This window comes from Chanodichthys erythropterus, chromosome 11 (genome assembly GCF_024489055.1).
Source record: "Chanodichthys erythropterus isolate Z2021 chromosome 11, ASM2448905v1, whole genome shotgun sequence".
Classification (NCBI taxonomy): Eukaryota; Metazoa; Chordata; class Actinopteri; order Cypriniformes; family Xenocyprididae; genus Chanodichthys; species Chanodichthys erythropterus.
Window position 1 is genome coordinate 34,174,922 of NC_090231.1, and position 23,691 is coordinate 34,198,612.

The 23,691-nt window shown below is 38.3% G+C and overlaps 1 protein-coding gene across 4 annotated transcripts in view; it reads left to right on the plus strand.

Moving 5' to 3' along the window:
* rnf111 (ring finger protein 111) overlaps window positions 1-22,644 on the plus strand; it is a 42,592-nt gene extending 19,948 nt beyond the window's left edge. The window contains exons 4-15 of one of the 4 annotated variants that reach the window (XM_067399520.1): window positions 6,665-6,822; window positions 10,635-10,847; window positions 10,949-11,295; window positions 13,786-14,038; window positions 14,969-15,335; window positions 16,075-16,200; window positions 17,201-17,318; window positions 17,689-17,769; window positions 18,928-19,023; window positions 19,343-19,429; window positions 19,921-20,024; window positions 21,208-22,644. In XM_067399520.1, coding sequence (XP_067255621.1) covers window positions 6,665-6,822; window positions 10,635-10,847; window positions 10,949-11,295; window positions 13,786-14,038; window positions 14,969-15,335; window positions 16,075-16,200; window positions 17,201-17,318; window positions 17,689-17,769; window positions 18,928-19,023; window positions 19,343-19,429; window positions 19,921-20,024; window positions 21,208-21,325 — 2,068 coding nt within the window. In that variant the 3' untranslated portion in view covers window positions 21,326-22,644. The remainder of the gene's footprint in view (window positions 1-6,664; window positions 6,823-10,634; window positions 10,848-10,948; window positions 11,296-13,785; window positions 14,039-14,968; window positions 15,336-16,074; window positions 16,201-17,200; window positions 17,319-17,688; window positions 17,770-18,927; window positions 19,024-19,342; window positions 19,430-19,920; window positions 20,025-21,207) is intronic. The other 3 variants (XM_067399521.1, XM_067399522.1, XM_067399523.1) reach the window with 3 other exon arrangements.
* Window positions 22,645-23,691: the final 1,047 nt, after the last annotated feature.

Genomic DNA, 23,691 nt, shown 5'->3' on the forward strand with positions numbered 1-23,691 from the left:
GCAGGATACTTAGCTTATATTGCTAAGTATACTGTTAGCAGTATACTAGTTTTCTATTCTGAACATATCCAAATTGTGAGACTCATGTGACTCCATTGGTAAAGTCACATGACAGGGATGCCGATGCTCCCTTTATCACTACAGTTGATGAGAGCTGTGTATGGTTTTCATGCCCCGCCTGCCGGCCATGTGCTTGTGTTTGGGTGTTGAAGCACATCCTACTGGAAAAGCTTGAGAAAGTCTGACTCGCCTGCAGATTTTGCTGTCTAGGTATTAGGTTGGCCAGTTATATATGCTCACTATATAACTGGCCAACCTAATACCTAGACAGCAAAATCTGCAGGCGAGTCAGACTTTCTCAAGCTTTTCCAGTAGGATGTGCTATATATATATATATATATATATATATATATATATATATATATATATATATATATATATATATATATATATATATATATATATATATATATATATATATATATATATATATTATAATAATAATATTTTTTCCCTCTTTCTCTTGCACATTTTTTTTTTCTCTGCATCAGTAAGAACAGCTCGCTCATTTATTTTCCAAAAGGTCATGAGGACTATTATCTCTGTTCAAACAACAGCATTGGAATGCAGCTGAAATCATGTGGTCCTACCGTTATATGGCTATAGTGTGGCGAGTGAGGATGGGAGAGACAGATAGTGTGCAGGAATGTGAGCTTGTGTATTTGTGACTGAATGCTGATCTGCTGTAGACTGTGCTGTGGTTTGGATTGAACTTCAGCGAAGGGGGAGGGAGAGGCTTTACAGCTCAGGAAAACATCACATGGCCAAGGTCAGAGGAAAATGGGGGTGCACGTTTGAGCAGGACGAATGTGTAGTTTGCATTCAGTGTTATCCAGAGAAATACAGGCACTTGTTTTTGAGATATATAATCATTTAGAAAATATATATATTTTTTTTAGGGCAGATTCTCTAATTGTTCTATGGGACAGCTTTTCTGCTCATACTGACCCGTAATGGCACTTTATCTTCCCTTCTGCTACATGTTATATTATTAGAATTTTCTAATATTATACACATTTACATTATATTGGTGTAAAATAATAAGTGACTACTAAATTCACTTGAGCATTTAAAATAATTTATTTTAGTTTTAACATTTAAAAAAAAAAATGTATTTAGACACAAAAATATAGAATTGTAATATTTTTTGCATCTTCTAGGCATGATTAGATTTGTAGGGGTTGTGCATAAAGGCTACATACTCAAACATCTGGATGGATCTTGATAAACAAGGCAACCTCACAAATCGAATAGTCCATTGGTGGTTGATTTGTCAACCATCCAGATCCATCTCTGTAAACATTTTTTTGTAGAAGGCACAGCTATGAAATATGACTTTCTTCAGATACTCATAGTGTAGGCAACATTTTTCTCTCTCTTACCCTCCTCTTTTTTTCTCCCTCACCCATATGCCTCTTTCTTGCTCTCCCTCTCGTTCTGTTTTCCTCTCTTCACTCCTCCATTCCTCTAGTCTAAACTCATGCCTATGGAAAGCATTTCCAGGAACTAGATGTGTGTTATGTAGCGACTAGCGCGAGTGGTCTCATTTAATCTTTCCCATCTCCCCGAGGTGCCTGGACTTGCAACAGAATGCTGAGTGTTTCTCATCTGGAGGAGGGGCTCTGAGTGTCTAAGGTCAGCTGGATGAGCAATGACGCTCTTCCACTCAAAGATCCTTTGTTTATAGTGCATATGGAGACTGGCTAGGGAAAGTATGTGTGTAAGAAATTGTATAGATGAACTATTAATTCCGGGAAGGCGTTGGGATTTGGTGGAGCTCTCAATATGCACAAGCAGCTGTGGCTATTTGTATGTTTGCATTATATTTTTTTTAATTGTTGTTCTTGCTATCCAGTGGTTGTGCATGGTCACTTGCTTGGCTGGTGAGCCGCTCCAACAACACTTTCACCCCTCCCCCATCTCATCATGGCACACTGTCTCTAAATGCAGAAGCTTGCAAAACTCGGCAGACGTCTTCCCACACACACAGGCATCCTGAGGCATTTGACACATTTTGCATGGACTTCTGTTCTGTCGTTTTGGATAAAGAAATGGGTGGCTGGCTATTAAAAAAAAGTCCTTGAGAAAATGTCAAGACTTCGTTTTAAATTCTGCACAGGGCCCCTCACCTGACCTTTACGCCACCTTCAGGAACATGCTAGTGTTGATCCCACCCACTGTAAGCTAGTGTAAGATGCACAGGAAGAATAATTCCAACAATACGTTTACAAACAAGGCAATGTAGAGTGTGAACAATGAGCTAAAATTCCTCAAATTCCAAAACCACCTCTCCCTCCTGGGTACCACCCTATCAGTTTACAGTGCTGTCCCAACCATAGACTCAAAATGCCACGCTGGTGTAATTTACAAAATAATCCCAGACCTGCTTGTGGGTAATTAGAGACAGGTCTCAGGTGATTTTTCTGGCTCTGCCTGTGATCCTGCCAATTAAAGAGCAGTGTTACACACAGCCCTGGGTATTCCCCAGCACCCATGCCTGATTTGACACTCTCAAAGCTTCCTTAAGAACTTGGGGCCTTGGGTATTTTGGGTATGTTTTATTTTATTTTATTCTATTTTATTTTTATTCAGTATTTTTATTTTTTTAATTCTTTTTTTCTCTTTTATTATTGATAGTTCTATATATAAAATATACCACCCTTCCTTCAGAGTGCTCTCCAAAGCCACACCTCGTCTAAAACAGGGAGAGTGTTAAATTACCTCATGTCCCAAAGCACATAACATTACAATAATAATAACGTAAATAACTTAATAAAGTAAACGGCGTAAACAACAAAAGAGCGCTGTACCACCTGACTTCATTTCAGCCTTGACAGTGTTGCCAATTGACAGTTCACTGTAGCCATTTACTTACTATGGAAGTCGATGGTTACCGTCAACTGTCTGGTTACCAACATTCTTCAAAATATCTTTTGTGTTCAACAGAAGAAAGAAACACATACAGGTTTGGAACAACTTGAGTATGAGTAAATGACAAAATTTTTATTTTTAAGTGTGAACTATCCCTTTAATTATGGTAGTTATAGTGTGAATGTTAAAAAAAAAAAAGTAAAGTTTATTTCGAGCCTGTTCAGGAGGAACTGTAAAAGACGGCTGCTGTTAGTTTGTGGTGCTCGGTGACTGTCTGTCTACAACTCTGCATAGCCTTACAGAATGCGCTGCTGATGTGTGATGTCTGCGTGAGCAGGGTGCATGTAGGCATGCAAATACATACGTCGACATGCTGGTAGGACATCGTATTATTGCATTCAAACTGAATTAAAGAAGCAGGAAGTGTTTATGGTTATGTAGAATTTGTGATTTGTTTCTTGTGTGTTTGTTTTATTTGTCCTCTGAGTACAAATGTTCTGGAGGATGCCTTGGGATGTTTTTTTTAATAATAGTTTTTGCTCTGAATACTGATGCTGACAACACATCGTTTAATCTGATCTGCTCCCTTAAATGTTTTCAAGTCAGTATCAAAATAACAAATATTGTTTAGTGTTTTGTTATAGACAGCTAGTCATCTCACATTTTCACAATTAAATAGCTATGTCAGAATGTAAATAGACATGCACACATTGAAGCCACCAGAACACTGGTAAAGGTGTTTACAAGCAGAAGGAAACTGGGGTAATGGTCAAAATCAATGTGTACCGAATTGATTTTGCTTAAACTGCTTATGTAATTTACCTTAAATAAAAAACACTTGACCTACATATTGATGGTTTATTAAGCACAGTCGGTGTAAGATTGTGCATGTAAACGCTCTCACTGAGGCGTTCTCAAGGAAACTGAATATTCTGGAGTCACTCCCCTGATCTCAAGAGAATCCCTCAGCCCTCCAAGCCTGTTGGTAATCATTTTGTTTTGATGTTTTAATGATGCAATCTGTGGTTAACGGGCTCACCAGTGTTGGGTTGGGAGGCAGGGGACTTCCCAACTCTCCAGACACAGGGGCTTGGGGCCGATATATCCCAGCCTGGAGAACAACCCAATTCCCAGACACACACTGCTTTACGGCAACCAGGGCCGCTGCGCACCTCCTATGGAATCAAATCCTCACAGAGGGGTAGAATTCCTAGAGTGATTACAGAATTCCAGAATAATTTATTTGGAATTTTTGAAAACCGCCATTTTTAAACTCTCCAGAGGTAACTAAACTCTCCACACCAGGAGTTTATAACAGTCAGAAACACACTGCTAAACATCACAATTTTTATATTATGTTATGTTACTGCATTACTAATTGTTACAATTCATGTGTGGTTCTTGTAACTCTCAAAGACTACAATATAAGCTTTGTGTCATCCATATATTTTAGATCCAGTTTTGATATTTGACTGGAGCTGATCAGTTTTGTGCTCTGCATGACCCAAATGGTGCATTCTTTTATTAAAAATAAAAAAATAAAAAATTTGAAGCTGCCTGTGCTTAATAAATTCCTGATCTCAAAACGTAGAGCCTAGCTCTAGCAACACCAAGGTGATGGTTTTAGTTAGTTTGAAAATCACACCTGTTAAGAAATACGTTTCAGTTCCAAACACTGATTGTGTAAATGCCTATATGACTTAATGTAAGTTTTAATGCGCACATATAGGGCCCTATTTTAACGATCTAAACGCAAAGTGTAAAGCGCACGGCGCAGGTGCACTCAGGGCGTGTCCAAATCCACTTTTGCTATTTTAACGACGGAAAAACGGTCCGTCATTTTTGAAATGGGTTGTCCCTATTCTCTTAATGAGTAATGCGTGTAACGTTCAATAAACCAATCAGAGTGTCATCTCCCCTTCCCTTTAAGAGCGAGATGCGCTCGCGCCATGGCGGATTGCTATTTACATGCCGGAATTTGTTGGCGGAAAAGCTGAACGCTTTTCAAGCGAAGAAATTGATCTGCTTGTGCGCGAAGTTAAAGCGCACGAGCAGATCATCTACGGGACAAGCAGGATATAACATTATAACATATAACATTATAAAATACACTGACTTATTAAACACAACGATTCAACTGAGGAGTTCAACGAGTGATGTTTTGCTGAAATTACCTGTTAAGTGGCCAGTCAATCTTTCAGTCGTCTGCGTTGGATGCAAGCTTTCAAATAGCTCCGCGCGATCAGTCTGTTAATATGTGTGTGTATTGGCAAGATTGTTCAATTAATTAGCCAGTTTCGTTCATCATTATAAGTAGTAATAGGCTGAATTGAAAATAGGTATCCTAATTCTAATACACACAATGACTATTCATCATTACATTTTTATATTTATGTAGCCTACACAATAATATTCTTTTACACTGTAATCCTTTTGTTTTTAATATTTGGCATATTTGTGTGATGCGTATCCCTGTGTGTAATAAGCAAAGTCAACGCGCACCGTGGACGCGCCCAGAGGTGCAGTTTCTACCAACGCGCTCTAACCAAAAAATATTGCGCCATTGACTTTAGACTTTAGACCAGGTTTGAGTTGGTCTATGGTGCAGTCTATTTTCAGCTCCTTAAAATAGCAATGCGCCTGAACACACCTTTTTTAGACCAGCACGCCCATGGGCGCACTAACTGGCGCAAATGCATTTACTAATTTAAGGACGTGGCGCTGAAAGGGAAAACGCGAACGGCGCCGGACGCAAACTAGCAAACACACTTGCGCTGCGCCTTGCGTCGCATTGCACCGGGTGTATTATAGGGCCCATAATAGTTGCTGAACATATGAACAAGCCTATTTTTTTTAATTGCGAGAGAGCAGGATTTACATGAAACAGAGGCTGCATAAGAGAAAAATGCAGCTGTCTTAACACGGAAACAAAAATAAGTAATTTAAAAGAATGTTTGAAGTAGAATTGTGCATGTCATGGTCTTCAAATTAGTGCTGTAATACCTTTTATTATGACTCTAATGAAAGTAAATGACATCAGCCCTTGTATTTCAGATCTGCCTGTACACAAGCCCCTCCCCTTTCTACCATGCACAAGCTCTTCCCCTCTGTTCACACTGTTTACACCAGGGAGCTCAGGCTTTGAGGAGTGGCCCTCCTCTGGATTCTTCCTCAAACAAAATAGCTTTCATGTTCTCAATTTCTCTTTTTCCTGAATTTATTCTCATGAAATACATTTTTATACATGCATTCTTCTCAAAGGTCTTAGATCAAGTGGCAGGTCATGGAGTTTGTAGGTGGTTTAACCTATTGTTTATCTGTTGATTCCATGGTTTGTGTCAGGCTATGTTGTGAAATTATTATTAATTTTTTTTTTGTGGATTACACCAGTCATGGTTCTATGTATATGTGGGAAATAAATGTATGTTATCATCTCATTAATCTTCTCATAGGTTTATAGTGTGTGTGTGTAAAGAGCTCTAGCTCTCATGTCATCTGACTCTTATTCACGTTCCATCTGATAATTCCAGTAGCTGCTAAATTTGCTGCTTTAATGCCCTGCTGCAATTCACTAGAAACAACAAAAGTCCAAACCACAAGCACAGGTCTGCTACTGCAGTACATGTGCTCTGTGCTCATTCGGTCAGATTGATCACTGGCCAGATTGATTTTTGCCATTTACAAATAGTTTTACACTTATGTTTATGTGAACTGTCCTCTGTGTGTTGTACAGGCCACGTTCGGTAGGGAGCCATGGCAGGATGCACTGGGGGCCCAGCTGTTCCCAGAGCAGAGCTCAAGAGGGGCGTGGCCGTCATCGCCTGTCCACTGTCATCCAGCCACTCAGGCAGAGCGCTGGAGAGGTGGTGGACCTCACCGTAGACGAGGATGGTGAGAAGACCTTTTCTATTTATTTACATGATGTGTGGAGATGTACAGAGCCCTGCACATGACATACAGAAAAAATTACGTACAGTCGCCACTAATTAAGAATTTGTTCCCATGACTTATTAATTCGTGGTCACGTTTTATTAATTAGTTGCCTTATTTTAGGTAAATCATGGTCACATTATGCTCATTTGTTTCCTTGTTTTAATTTTAATTTAATTTTAATATGAATGAGGTTCCATTTCATTTGAAAACATCATGGCCGCCGAGTGACATGCCGAGTGAGTTGGAGTTGGAGTTGGAGAGTTTTGAGTTTCAAGAATCTCGAGAGGCTAAACCAGAATGGTTCAACAGTCGACTTTGCAATAAGATGTTTTATGCAGTGGGTGTGCACGTTTGAACGTTGAAATACCGACAGCGAAAAGTGGAATGTAAAACTACAGCACTTAAAGTTAGATTCACCTGGTCGTGCTGCTTGCTGGTTAGTATTGGACATTTACTGGACGTTTTGTTCAACTACAATTAAATAAGACCTAAATGCATCGCAGAGACTGAATATTTGTTTTTGTTTCATTGGTGACACTGATATTCATAAGGACCGGAGATAGCGGTAAGCCGTAAACTAATGTGTGTTAGCTGCAGCACAAGCTAGCCATCAGTGTACTGTGGTTGCTGTTTTTGGGTACTATTTTTATCGTGATGGCACCGAAGAAAAATCCAGCCGTGGAAGAGACGGAGGACATAAGAAAGGCACTTGATTTTCTTTCCCAGGATATAGGAACTATAAAGACTAAACAGGACAGGATAAAAAATTTACTTATTTTGTGACCACTACATTCAGGGGGACTTATTTGTTTTGTGTGCCCACGATTAACTTAAAATGGGGGAATAAATGAATAATTGTGAGGACAAATTCTTACTTCATGGCCTTGATATCTAGTTTTTTTCCCAAGTTATAGTGCCTTCAATGCCCTGTAGATGGCGATATCACTTATTTTTAGCAGAAATAAACTGCTGCGGAAAAAGTGCCATGCAAAATGTAACGGGTAATTGCGTTACTCATCAGGCATCACAAATGTATTGGAGTAGTAGAGAGTACATTAACTTATTCAAAAATGTAGTCAAGTAGAGGGTAAAAGTTGATAATGTCTTTGATGCTCAGTAATAAAGTAAAACTACAAAGTAGCCATATATACTTAAGTACAGTAACTAATTACATTTACTCAAATGCTTTACACCACTGCTAACTATTCTCTTTTGTGCCTTCTCTGTATCATTCTCTCTCTCTTAGTTTGTGCTACTTCCGTCATTGTAATGTAAAGTTCAAAAGCTTTAGATGTAGAGGAGCAAGAGTGTATGGATCCATGTAGAGATGCACCGATCGATCGGCCAGGGATCGGAATTGGACGTTTTTCCTCATGATCGGCCCGGATCAGTGATCGGCCGATCATTCTCACTTCTTACCGATTCCGAGCCAATCCGTTTTGTTTCCAGCTGCACAGGCAATAAGGTCATCTGCGCGTTCTCGCTCTCTTCTCTCCGATGATGAAGTGACACACACCCACGCCGGTGCCTCCTCTTTCTCACTTTTCGCTCCGGTTAAATAGTGCTTGTTTCGCGCTCACAAACTCTAAAAGGGACAGCAGTCCAATATTCCTGCTGCGGTCTGTCATGTCAATCAAAGAACAAAAGACAAAGAAAATCACTTTCTGCTCTTGACTGAATACGTTTATAACTTTAATGGTAAGAATTAATCTGTATTTAATAATAAAGACTACAGAAATTAAGGTAAACATAAAATAACACTAGATGTGCTATTTTACATTCGATTATTTTAATTTCTGTAGTATTTCTTACCTGAATAAAAACCCACTTAACCTGAAAAACTTAGTTTTCATAGCTCTCTTTATTCTGTTGCATTTATTTTTTTTTTATTATTTTATTACTGATTTTTTACTTGTTTTATTTTCATTAAAAAAAAAAAAAAAAAACTTTGCGTTGAAGAATAGATTTTTTTATTATAATTCTTTGAAAGAAAATCGGAATCGGCAAAAATCGGTATTGGCAGATCACACTAACAAAAACATCGGAAATCAGAATCGGCCAAGAAAATTACAATCGGTGCATCTCTAGATCCATGTGTTTTTCATGATCACTGGCTGCATCCAGCATTGAAAACCACCATCCATTCAGATTATTACCAGAGGGAGTTGAAGGGAGAAAGCAATAGGAACTCCACAGAAATTTAATATCCTCTCATTTCAGAACATAAAAAGGTCTTTTGAATGTTCTGGTCATGACCTCTTCTCGCGCTGAAATTCAAAAGCTCTATATACATGAGCTGTAACTGCAACTTTTAAAACAGACATGCATTGCATAACCATAACAAGTGAAAACAATTTGCTGTCCACTTTTGATGAACTCTGAAATAAAGGGAGAGATTGTTTTGTGTGTCAGCCATTATTTGAAATGTAACAGGTTTGATGAGTATTTGATGAGCGTCTCCTTGACTTGGTGCTGTAGTGATGGTCTTAAGGTCTGGAATGAGAGTTAGATCACACAGTTCAACACTGTGTGGTTTTGGGAAATATTACATGTCACATCTAATCTACTCATCTTTCACTGTGAGCAGTCCTCCCTCTCTCTCTTTGAGCTGTATCTCTGTGTGTGAGGGGGAGGAGGAAAGAATCTGGTAGATTCAGGGTAGTGTTGTTCAGCGCTGTGGATTGCATCTCGACTGTGTGTTCAGGCCCCGTTCATAATGATTAATCTATATCGTTTCAGCATGCACAACAGTATAAATAGCCTCTGCAGCTGCACAGCATTTTCTCACAGCCACAGAGTGATGGACACAAAAAGCATCCCTTTTATTGAGTGTAATTGAGTTTAATTCTAATTTCATTTGCAGGCACCGTAATGAAGTCTGTCTGTTATGCAATCAGCCACTGGCCCCAAAGATTCAGAGAGAACTATTATATGAACCAATTAAATTGCCATTCTGGATAAGGAAATAAAATCTTTGTAGTGTTATCTCATTAATCTGTGATTTACTCTCATATCTCAAGGTTTGTCAAAGGAAAACTCATTTACATTGTTTCGTTTGATTTACTGTCATAAAGTGTCTCTTTGTTTGTCTCTTTCTCTGGGGGTCTGTAGCTGGTGGGGTGGTAAAAGAGCAGGCCGAGATATGATTGCATTTGCATTTCTTTTGACGGAGTGAGAAATTAATTTGCAAGGAAAAAGCAGATGGATTACTCGCAATGGAATGTTAATGAGTAGCTATCCTCATGGGCCACTTCGTGAATAAAGTCTGTAAGTGTGAAAATGCACACGTACGCTGACACTGATGTTCTAGAGCTTGGGAAAACCATTGTTGTCAGTTGCAACAAACCCCTTTAAGTTGCTAAAACCCTTGTAATTATCAATAAAGGTGTACTTAAATTACAGGCTGTTGGGTAGTAGCTCAGTAAGAATTCTTCAAAAGTATGAGATTTTACAGTTCTGGCTGAGACGTACTGATTATTAATTTTCACAAACTGAAATCGGTCATTTTAAATGCTACATCCAAATTCAGGTACCTCCACATTATATAGTACAGTATGAAAAATGCATATACACAGTCAGTATTTTTTTTTTCCTTGAAAGAAATAAATTCTATCCATCAAGGGCACAATAAATTGATCAAAAGTGACAGTAAAGATGTTTATAATGGTGTTATTAAAAATATGGAAAATAAACAATTAAATATCCAGTAGCTATCCTCATGGGCCACTTCGTGAAGTTTTATCATTTGTGTTTGTGTTTTCCATCTTCAGATCTCTCAGTCGTGCCAACCACTTCTGACAGCACACACCCACAGCCGGTCAGTTCTTCTTCCTCTTCCCATAATGCCTGTACCTCAGAATCGCCACAGGAGGGTCCTGTTCCCTCCAGTAGCTGCTCAGCAGCTGCCCCTGATAGCACACTGGCTGCTCAGAGCCACGGTGGAGTGCCAGGACCCAGCACCACCAACACCACTGCCACTGAAGGTACACTATCAAGAAGTTGCTTTCAAATACGTGACAGTGACAATGATTACTGATATTTTTGTATTGATTTTTAACTCTATGTGTTTCTTTGCCCCAATCAGATGACAGCAGAAGAAGCTTGTCAGGTGAGAACGGAGGTGTGGCGATGCCTAGGTTACCCTCTTGTTGTCCCCAGCACTCCCCTTGCAGCGGGCCATCTTCAGGGCACCTCTCTCTGGGGCACACCCACTCAGGGTGCCTGCAGGGTGGAGCGACGCAGCAGTCCGGCCCCTCGCAGTCTGGCACCCAGCACTCCCACGGTCACTCGCACCACTTCCACCATCACCATCACGCCACCCCGGTCCCTTCTTCCTTAGCCTTCCCAGAGTCCAGCTGCCCTCTGGAAAGGCCCACTGCCATGCCTGCGCCCTGTGGAGGGGTGAGCAGCAGCAACCAGTACCACGACCAGGTACCTTTATACCTGCATGTCAGCTTCTTGAGAACCTCGTATGTCAATGTAGGACAAGGCAAGGATATTATAAGCTTCTGCAGCAGTTGATTCCGAAAGCCGTAATTTTAGTTCTTGTTTTCTTGGCTTCTTTGTTTTATAATCAAAATAACACAATGAATGTGCAGAGCATAATGTCTGTATTGTTGACACAACCGTCTGTTTTTCATTTTACACATGGTTTGCATTTAGCATCATATGTTTTTGTTTGGAATTACTTAAGATTCTTCCTTCATGAAATGCTAAATCACCCTTCATGTTTTGGCGATGAAAAGGAAAATCCAAAGCACCTTTATGAAAAAATTATTTTTCTGGAGCTGAGCTTTTCCACAGGGGAGTTTGTTTGAGGCCATCCTCTCAGTCTTGTTGAATAATTCACACTGAACTAATTGTCTTGGCTGCTGAATTCTATTATTTACCAGCTTAGAGAAGTGTTGTGGGTGCATGTTGTGCATGAGTAAGTCAGTAATAAGTAAGTTTGTGTGTCAGTTTTTTTTGTTGTTGTTTATGCCGTGACGCTTTGTCTCGCTGGGATATCAGGAGGTTTAGCATGAAAAGAAGTGCTTCTATGCTGAATGCATTCAGTGAAAGATTGTGGCCTTTGATGATGGGGCAATGAGCAGTAATCGCCGTTAGCTAGTCATCGGATATGCGCAGACAGGAGGCACTAGCGAAGCGAGGTGATGTCAGGCATGTTTTATACATCAAAGTGTGTAAAAGATTAGATTTGGGGTGAATGCCCTCATTTCGAGAGGAATTTAATACTGTTTTGGTTTTTATCCATGTAATTTCTTTGTCTAGTGTCATTTATAAAAATATGGACCTGATATGTGTATTTTTTAAGTATGTGGAAGATATTTTGAGATATGCAGCTCATATTTAGTGGTTCTTGCTATTACTATTGCATGTTCTTCAACAAAACCCTTAACCCTACAATTAAACTTCAGGTAGGTGAATAAGAGAAGACAGCAGTGAAAACAAACAAATCAGCCACAAAAATGATGAGACACATCTTATTTGATCTGAGCATGTGAATGTCTGCTGCAGACTTAACTTGGCATACTTTTAAAGTGTTGTAAGAGATGTTAATCATTCTGGAGTTTTTTCACGAACCTATCCTACAAAGATATTGCAGTACCATTGTTGAAATCAAAGGTGGAGCAGAAGAGCAGTAGCACGTCATTTCAGTGTGTCAAAGTTGTGAGAATCAGGGGGAGCAAGATAAACTGACAGCTGCTTATGAAGCCAAATGATCCTTTTCAACTATCAGAATCATATCCTTGCCTCCCATATATGACATGATATTTCCCAGGTAATATGGAGTGACACCCTCCATTAAAACATCGCTTATAGAACATTTAAAGCTGCAGTCCGTAAGTTTTGCCTTTTTGTTGTCATCTCTATTTGAAACTCATCTTTACGTGAGTTGTTCTCAGCGCAGGTGAATCTAATGTTTAAACTGTGCAAATTATTATTGTTATACTCTGTCCTCAAATTGTTAATGTTAACAACATCAGCATTGTGTGTCTGCGTATTTAGTGTGTATTACAGTTACCTGTAGATTTCGATTTCTGTAGCCACTTCACAGTCTGAAGTATTTTGCTTTTGACTACAGATTAATCTCCAGTTGTCACCGATGATTGTCATTTGGACCTTTCTGGATTACAATCCACCATCAAAATGATACATTTAATTATTCCAGCTGCAGTGAGAAAAGGCTATAAATGATCCACTACCAGGCAGCATCCTCACATGCCATGTTGCCTACTATCTGGGACTCCTTCATATAAACAAACGTTACAAACGTAATGACGCACAGACGAACAGGGGCATGCTCAAATTTCCTGTGGAAACCTACCAGTACCAATTTTTATTATAAAACATTATTACAAGCTTACCATTGTGAATCAGGCTAAGGTAAGGAGATAGTTTTGAACACTGGCTGGTTATGTTCTTGCACAAAAATTGATTTTTAATCAAAAAAAGTTACCGACTGCAGCTTTAAGTAAATTGTAAATAAGTTCAATTCAGACAGTGATTAAGTTCCGGTTTTTATTTTATTATCCATTATTATTAATTATCAGAACAGCTAAAATTGCTGAAAAATATCAATATTTCCTTCTGTCTGAAGCAGTTGCCAGAGCATCATATGTTTTCATATGGAGAAAAAACAATGCCCCAGAAACTAAAATGACATAATATATAGTGAAATAATATTTTTGAAAAAAAAAATAAAAATTGACAGATTCTTCTCTTGACTTGCTTGTTTTTGCAACTTCTATTAGCTTATGTATGCCCTGGCAACCACCCTAGCGACCAAAGCAGCACATTTGTATTTTCCTTCAGAATCCGTTTATCAGCCATATGGTAATGGGACAGATGTTTTTGTTCTAATGGATTACATTTGTCACTGGATTAACTGTTGGTTTCTGTCTTCCCTCTCTGTCTCAGCAGACTCTGCCAGTGGATCTCAGTAGCAGTGCAGTGCGTAGCAGTGGATCCAGCGGCACAGGGTTCCACGGCACATCTGCCTTTGACCCCTGCTGTCCAGGCTCTGCCTCCCGGCCTCCTGCTTACGTTTCCCAGGCTGCACCTGGACCCAGCCAGCAGACTGTGGCCGACTCATTCAGCTCAGCCATAGTGGCCCAGCCTCAGCCCCAACCTCCTCAGCTCTCTTCCTGCAGGCACTACATGCATCCACCCTGTACGCACTTTTACCTTACTATTTTAATCATATCAATCCAATATTATAATCCATTGCTGATTTAGGAGTGAAATGGAAAAAACAGTTTGGCTCTCATTTGTTCTACTATTCATCAAGTTTTTCTGAAGGCAAACATTTGAATGATAATTTATATATTTTACTGCACAGTGCAAATAATGTAATTGTTACACCCCTATTACTAGTGTATAAAAGTATTTACTGAATCAAAAGGAGACTGCAGAACAATGATACAAGCTGACATAGAGAAATATGCACCGTTGCACCCCAAGTTTATTAGATGTTCTAAATGGAAAGCAATAAAATTAAATTTGATGTGAGATGATGCCTGTGTTCTGTTGTGTGTGAAGATTCTGCGATGCTGGTGCCTGTGCTTTATGGTAATTAGATGAAACACCTGATGTTTAATGTGTTAAGTGCTCCAGGTAGTGTGCCCAGCAGTCCCACTTAATTGCCGATTCTGCTCACAATAGTGTTGTGTGGAATATAAATGAGCGTGGCAGGGCTCCCTGGTGGGCCTGAATTTAGTGAAGTAATTGCCACACACAGCTCACCGAAGCACCTGTTTGCGCATTCCCCCATTTTCTCTCTCTATATATTTATCTCCTGTATCTCGTGGTCATTCTTTTCTTAGTTTTTTTCTTTACTTTCTCCCTCATTCCCTTCTGTCTGTCAAATCCTTAGGAAACAGTACAACTCATCCATTTGAGGGTAATCAAACTTTCCCAGGCCATCCTGCAGTCATCGTGAAGTTGACATTGAAACTCTTTCCATCCTCTCAATAGTTACCATCAACAGAGTTCATTGTTTGACAGTTTTTGACAGTCATTTATGACAGATTTGTATCATTCAGGAAAAAAAGGAGATTAAGTTCTGCCATTTATGCTAACGTTTATGCTTTTTCTCCTCCAGATGGCCCTCTGCCACGCCCCCTGCACCACCAGTCCTCCTCTTCTTGTCCTCACTCCCATGGCAATGCCCCTCCCCCTCAACAGCCGCCTCCGCAGGGCGATTATGTCATCCCACACCCCGTCCTCCCCTTCCACACCCCCCTGCCTTCTCATGCCCCAGGCCACTCAGTGCCACCTGCTCCTCCACCCTCTATGCCTGCCCACCATCTACCAGGTTCCAGTGCCCCTCTGTCTCAGCATCTTCCCCCTGAGCACCAGGCACTGCAGCACCTGCCCGTTCTGGGCCCAAACCCTGTCCAGAGGCTCCACCAACACGACATACTGCAGAGGATGGAGGTTCAGAGACGGAGAATGATGCAGCACCCAACGTGAGTTGCTGTGTGATTCCTGTTTATTTTTTGATATTTGCTTACTTTTGTTTTTAACTCATGTTACATAATGTAGCTGTATTGTAATACACTATGGTTCAAAAGTTTGAGTTTTTTAAATATTTTGAAAGAAGTTTCTTCTGCTCACCAAACTGCATCAGTCAAAACAATAATATTGTGAAATATTACATTTTAAAATGTAATGAATTCCTGTGATGGCAAAGATTAATTTTCAGCAACAGTGTCAGTGTCACATGATCCTTCAGAAATCATTCTAATATGCTGATTTGGTGCTCAAGAAACATTTCTTAATATCAGTGTTGAAAATAGTTGTGCTGCTTAATGTTTTTGTGGAAATAGTAATGTTTTTGAAAATGTAAGTAATGAAAGTTTAAAGAGAACAGCGTTTATTTGAAATAGAAAACTTTATGGTTACTTTTGATCAATTTAATGTCCTTGCTGAATAAAATTATTAATTTCTTTAAAAAAAACACCTTACTGACCCCAAACTTTTGAACGGTAGTGTATATACCATTTATAGTTGATTTTTTTTTATATATTTTATTTTCTGCTGCTGCTCATATCACCCTCCTCTAATCTCAAAGCCTTATGTATTGAGAAGCTTTTCTGCTGTAAAAAAAATGTACAATTTAAAACTGCCAATAAGGTGCTTTATTTTAATGCCCCTGCCAATGGTGTCCTGCTGTAGTGTAACAAATTTTATTCCTCTTTCCTTAAGGCGAGCACATGAGAGACCCCCGCCACATCCTCATAGAATGCATCCTAACTACGGTCACGGACATCACATTCACGTCCCACAAACTATGTCATCGCACCCTCGGCAGGCTGACCAGAGGACCACATGGTAGAGTACATTACAAAGCGGAATGTTTCTCTAAATTAATGTTTCAGATGGTTTGAAGCCATGGGTTCCCTCAGGAGTTTCCAGTTAATTTTTACAGTATCAGGTTATGATTACAATATCAGGTTTTATGATTAAAATAAGTTCTTATTTAGCAACTTATGTTTGAGATATGAAAGAGTGATTTATGTTGTGGAACAAATCATTAAGTTTTATTCGAACGAATGTCACCATAGACCTTATTTTACTATTAACTGAAAACTGCTCTCATTTAAAAACCCATTAGATATTCTTAAGGGAGTTAATGGTGAATAAGTTTTCCTGGTTGGCCAACAAATTGACATAACTGAACATCTCTGTAATACCATGATTATGGCTGCACCATATATCATTTTAGCATCGATATCGTGATGTGCACATTCACGATATTCACATCACTGGATGCGCAATGTTAATGGGATTGCAGTTGATTCGTATGGAAACGGTTCGAAACGCACATGATTCTCTGATTAATTGCAAAGTTTAACCATCATAGAGCGAAATTTTAGCACACGTGTTTTAGGTCCTGTCAGTTTAAACATTCAAGTGATTTAAAACCATTTGAGTGCAAAAAGATGAAAGAGCTCAATTTGGATTATTCAATTTCTGTACCTGAATACTGTTAGACTTATCTCAAAGACATAAAGGACTGTCATTTAATTTGTATCTTTCTTCTATTGTTTTTATCCATGCTTGTAATTTTATTTTCCATGCAAATTTCCTCCCCTATAAAATAACCCCAACTATTCTATAATGATTCATTCTTTCCAAATAGAGCTCAAGTCATCTGTTGAAATTGTTTTCATATTGCAATATATAGCAGAAAAACAAAATATCACAATGTCGTTTTTTTCCAATTTAATGCAGCCCTAACCATGATCTGTTAGTCATGATGTTGGTGTTTCAAGCATTATGTTGTTCAATGTTTTAACCTGCCGGTTGTTTGGTCTTCTTGCTGTTTTAGGGAGCTGGGCATCGAGGCTGGTGTTACTGTAGCTCCCTATCCTTCAGGACACCTGCATCCACATCTGCCTCACTATCACCCTCCACCTAGACTGCACCATTTCCCCATTCAGCTGATGGTGAGTCCCTACTCCCCTCCATCAGCTGAAATATATGCGTACATTAGCATGAATAAAGCCCTGATTTGCTCTCAGGTATGGCACAGATTAATGGCGGCAGCACCAAGCCGTGTATCCGCAACATCTGTTATTTCAGAATGATTTGTATGGGTGCATGAATTATGCATCACAAGTTATAATGGAAGCTCATTAGACATTTCAAGTGTGAAATTTGAATTTGATATATTTGAAAGACTAAAATTATTTTTGAGTCATATGGAGTGACATGCGTGCACATAAATATCGGGGCCCAAATTACAGGAATTATTTGCCTTTCTGTCTGTTTTTGCATTAGGTGCCGTCACTAATTTCATGTTTCTGTTTCCTTCAGCACACTGGCTCAATGCCTGAGGTGACATATCCACATATTCGCTACATCTCCTCCAGAATGACCTTTGGCCGCACATATGAGGTAATTATGCATTTTATTCTCCATAAATCATTTTTATGCAGAATAAAAATAAAGTTTATATATATATCCCTCTTAAAGTCCTATACTACTAATGTTATAATGACTAGTAGTGCTCATATTTAGTTCATATATTTAGTGCTCATATTTAGTTCATATATTTCATATTCACATTCTCACTGGTCTTCAGAATTGTGTGTATGTCGCTGCTGTAGCTTTAAGAAACGCTCCTTTGCATGTAAAAAGCTCTGTGTGTTTATTTGGCTATGCTCACTCACGCCACAGTCACACAGGGTGTCAACACTTGACGGAGGGCTGTCTGAGGGTGTGTCTGAAGCTTGGTGCTGACGCAACCGTCATAGTGACAACAGCCAATCACTTTACTTCCTGCTTACACGCTATGCTATGCTAGCTGTCATTCAATGATAAACAAAGTACACGGACACACAATAAAAGCACAAGACACACCAGATTCATCAACCGCCTCTGCCACCTCCTTCCAGGCTCGGTCCCTCTGGTATGAGTCCCCGTACATGTAGGCTAAGAACTGGGTGATTACCCACCGCAATGATAAGCTTTTCCTCCATTTTGATGTTCTTCGATTATCCAGTGTTGCATGAACGCACTAGGGTACTTGCATAAGGCAATCTGATTGGCTGACATCTGTGTTGGCACTTCTGCAACTTCTGCCGCAAGAAACACCAGTGACGCGACACAACAGAACCCACAATTCCTTTCAGAAATGCGTGATGTCACCTATTCAAAGTAAATGAGAGGTGTTGATGACAATGCCCCATGTGAATCAGCCTTCATAGGCTGAGAGTTTGAATCATTTTTAACTCCTCCATTCTTCCGTAATAGCGTCTTTGCACAGCCTCCATTACATTTTGACAGATTCACAGAGCAATCCACTCCAAAAAAAACTTTTCTACGTTCCTCCTCTTCTCTAGCTTGCTTCATAAATAAACTTGGCATTGTATATTACAAATATTGTTGGCTCTTTGATAATTTTTTTTTTGTTGCTCTTTTGTTAGTCGATTTGGATAAAAGCATCTGCTAAATGCGTAGATGTTCTGTTGTTTTAACCTCTCTGTGATCAAGAATTCCTCATGATGTGACCCTTTTAAAAGCAGTAATGTAACAAGTAGTGTGTTTTAACAGGATCTGCTGCATTTAGAAGAGCGACTGGGGACTGTGAACCGAGGAGCCTCTCAGGGAACCATAGAGAGGTGCACCTACCCACACAAATACAAAAAGGTGAGAACACTTCCACTTACAAACATTAGTATTTTACGTGAGGTGGTCAAAATAACGTCCTGTTTGGTGATAATGGACAGACAGTCTGCAAAAAGACTCTGAGGATATAATATAGGGGCTTCCTGTTAGACACACACAAAAAAAAACTTAACCAGGAGCCATAATATCACAAATCCTCACCCAGTCCTTTTATTGCCAAAAGCTGCATAGTGTAGACATTTGAAATGTCACTGATATGTAGGAAAAGGTTCCATGCAGATGACAGAATGCATTACATTTCTGAATAACAGTAATCTAAAACCCTGCCGCCCTAATACAGAAGGTGGTGGAGAGAGACACTGAGGAACAGTTAGCACCTGAAGCATGGGCATCTGTTGGGAAAAATATGCACTCAACCTCAAACTCGGTGAGAAAAAATGTGAACAAATAGTTTGGGGAAACATGTTTTAGCTCACATATTGTGTAGATGTTAACGGGGGCAGGAAGTAGTCATAGTCAAAAATGGCCTAGTCAATCTAGTTGAGGAGCACATTGACAACAGATGTGTGTCTGTATTTATTTAAAAAAATATATATGTGCATTGAAATTTAGGTTTTGTTTTTGCTTGACGTGTTGTTTATGATCAGCACACAAAAAAGACTGTTGCTATATGTTTATATATAACATGTTATGCTGCTCTTTGTGGTTATTTTGTTTTGTATCGCAATAATCAACTGCAGCACTTAATATTAAAAGATACCAATTAAAAACATTCATATGAACTGCTTGTATATATTTTGGGGGAAAGAAGACACAGAAAGAGCTAATATGTGTGCTAGTGTTGCTCACCAGTTCATGAGAATTGGGGTGCAGTGATACTACTTATAATGGCTGTTATGCTTTTTTTCTCATGCACAGAGAAAGCTGCATGGTAAGCAAGAGGAAGAGGAGGGGGCAGAGGAAGATACAGAAGAGAAATGCACCATCTGTCTATCTATACTGGAGGAAGGGGAGGATGTCAGGTAAAAAAAACACTGGATTTTCAGATTATAGTATGCTTCACATGTTTCTTGCTTTTTTCTAAACAGTTGTAGAGATAAAAATAACTATATATATATATATATATATATATATATATATATATATATATATATGTATATGTATATGTATATATGTATATGTGTGTGTGTATATATATTATATGTGTATGTAGGTCAATGATGTGACATTAAAATTATTTGTAGAAGTCATTGCTTTGTTATGAGAAAGAATGTCTGGAAAAATGAATTCATTGACGTCATTCGGAGTAACCAATATAAAGGGACCATTTTGGATCAAGTCATGCGGACAATATCATGTGATAGGATGTGACATCATTCAGACACCTGCAAAGGATCACATGGTTGTGAAGCGAAGTAACTAACTCTCTCTTAACTAAATGAAAACTGATGTTTTCACTTGCTCATACGCATGTCCTGAAACATCGGGTCATTCGGTACAACCGCTATAAAACATGGAAAATGGTAATTATTTTAAAAACTTGTACTAAATATAAAATGTTTGATTGTCCTTTTGCTAGCTTGCTAGATATCAGCCTATTAGCATTGTTTGAAAATATCATCATTCAGCATAACTAAAAGTGTCATTCGGTAAAACTGAAATTTTGGTTAAACCGAATGACTCTTTTGGTGGCAAATTTTGTCCATCTTGTAAAAAATAACCAAAAGCAGTGTTAATTGATTATAAAAACCACATAATCTCATTGTTAACACTTAATAAAACTTCAAAATTAATTATATCTCCATTAGGTTTTTTTTACTTTTAAAAAACCTCATTCGTCAATGACCCATATATATATATATATATTACACAATATGATAAATTATAAACAAACACATTTTATCTATTTTATAATTTTTTTCATTCTTTATACATTTGGGACCCAATGTTCCTTTTAAATTTAGTTTAAAATTTAGATCCAATAGGCAGTCTTGAATACTTTCTCTCTATATATTATATATTATTTTATCTCTGCTGCCCTCTGTAGTTGGAACATGTGAATTGCTATGTGTTGGTTCTTTATTATTGTGGTCAATCATTTATTTTTTTTTTATTTTTTTACCTTTTAGCTAATATTGACGCCTGATTATATTGTATAGAATGTTAAATATTAAAGGCGTCTGATTGCATTTTGTTTTTTTGCAGGCGCCTTCCATGTATGCACCTCTTCCATCAACTGTGTGTAGACCAATGGCTCCTCACTAACAAGAAATGCCCCATCTGCAGAGTGGACATCGAAGCTCAGTTATCTTCAGAGAGTTGATGCTATTTTTCTTGCAACCCTTTTGTTGGACATTTATTTGTTGTTTTCCTTTTCATTTTTGTCAGTAACGCATTCAACCAAAGATGGCATGAAATAACTGCGCAACTATGGGGAAAAAAAGAAAAACAACAATCCATAAAAAAGCATCAAGCCTAGCGTGCCAGCTATCATGTAGTACCAGTACAGCTAGAAAAAAAAAAGAAGACATCTTCATCAAGGGTTTTGAATTGTATTGTATTTATAAAGGGTTTATGTAGCTTTTGTTTTCATAAGTGTCATTGTATTTTATTTTTGCATGGTTCCTTGCAATGCATTTCTTTGCACATATAATGAAATAGGCCTCATAAGGTCTGAGAACTTGCAGGCGAGGATTGCTGCTCTAGTAAAGAAGCATTTTTACGTACCTGATGCCTTGCTTTACTGGAATAGAATGTCAACCTCCATTTTAAAACATTGCAGGACTCAATTTTATGATCAGTATGTTGATTAGTTTTATGTTTTAGACAATGTGATCTATCTGAAATAGATTTTTTTTAAGTGAATCAAGACATTCCTTAATTAGGAAACAAGATCATGGTTAAGAGATCAGCTGCTGTAATAGTGTTCACCCTCACGCCAATTCACTCTCAACACGGGAACCTGGGCTGGAGTCCATTCCATTTTCCTTCAGCTCATTAACAGTGCTAACGGAATTCAGGAAGTTGGTTTAACAAATGCTCCTTGTACATTTAATTTTACATTTATATGCATTACATCCTGAACTGATGGATTTGAAATGAATTCAGCTCCAGCCATGATGAGAACCAACTGCACACTTCACCGCCATTCACACGGTTGTGTTCCATCAGTCCCCTCTCAGCACCTCAATCTGACGTCACATGTAACGCACTTCACCTAATGTATTTTCAAAGAGAAGCGAAAGAAAAAAATGAATGTCACCTCTCTGTATTCTGATTGTTGTTGTTTTTTTATAGTATAATGAAATTGGATTTTTGATTGGGCAATGGAGAAAGTGTCATTTCTCAGACAAGCTCGATATGTTGTTGACTTGGTTCTGTGAGGATTACAGGCCTGAAGAAACAGCCACCGCAAGTGTGAAGTGCTGGGAAACGGATTATTTATTATATCAACAGGGTCTCCTAGCCTGCTTCATTTATTTCTCTCAACGACCTAGAAAGTGACTCTTGTTAGCCGATTATTTCTTCTCAGATATTATCATTAACATGCATTTGTTCTGCAACTGTGCAGCAAACTGTTTTTCCTTTTTCTTTTTTCCTTTCCTTTTTTTCTTTTTTTTTTTTTTTTTTGCTGCTGTGAAATCCTAACACTAATATTAATCTCAACTTGCTAACTTGCATATACTTGCACATGAGAGACAAAAGACAGGAGTGCTGTGAGAATGAGAGTGTGCTGAGGCCGTGTATTTCCACTCTGATTGCCGAATTTTAAGGAAAAAACTGTAATAATTTTGAATGGAGTGTTGGAATGCAGTACTTAATGGCAGGTGTCCATGCATTCATAGACTTAATGGCCCCAGGATGATATTCCATGGGATTTATATTAGTTTTAAAATAATGAAATTAATAAAGTTAGGTAACTCTTTTATGTGTCCATTTTTGTGCCTCCTTGAACCTGACACGACACCCTTGAAGAATTGAACCATGGGGACTATAGTTGCCATCAATGCTGTTGTTAATAAAGCAGTAAAGTTGGTATTATGCACAATTGTCATTACCTCCTTCCAAATGTCTTGTATACTGTGCAAAATTGTTTCAGATTCTCTTATTTACAGCAGTTATGTAGACTGTGTGTACTACACGCCTCCAAACATATTGATAGTGTCACTAATATATATATATATATATATATTAAAAAAATACAAATTGGGATTTTAAACTTGAGTATTGATTTTAAATTTGAATAATATTTTCCTTATAAACCTTGTTGAAAAATGTACCCTTAGTACTAGACAAGAAAATGTATATTATGCTCATTTTTATCTTGCAATATTGATGGAAATGCTTTAATAACATCAGATTTGGATAAAGTGATATAGGTAGTTCCCCCAACACAAAAGCACAAATAAAGTACTATATAAAAGGGGGAAATATACATGTTATTTTGTATTTTTGTTGTTTTCTACTACAATTCTAGTACATTCTTAAACGAAGATATGTTTACTCGCCATAATTATAAGTGAGAAAGATGTCAATGTCGTGAAGGAAAACAAGATGATTTACCTATGTAGCTAAGTCAACTATTTGGTTACCAACATTCTTCAAAATATTTTCTTTTGTGTTCAGCAAAAGAAAGAAATTCATACAGGTTTGGAACAACTTGAAGGTGAGTAAATGATGACAGAATTT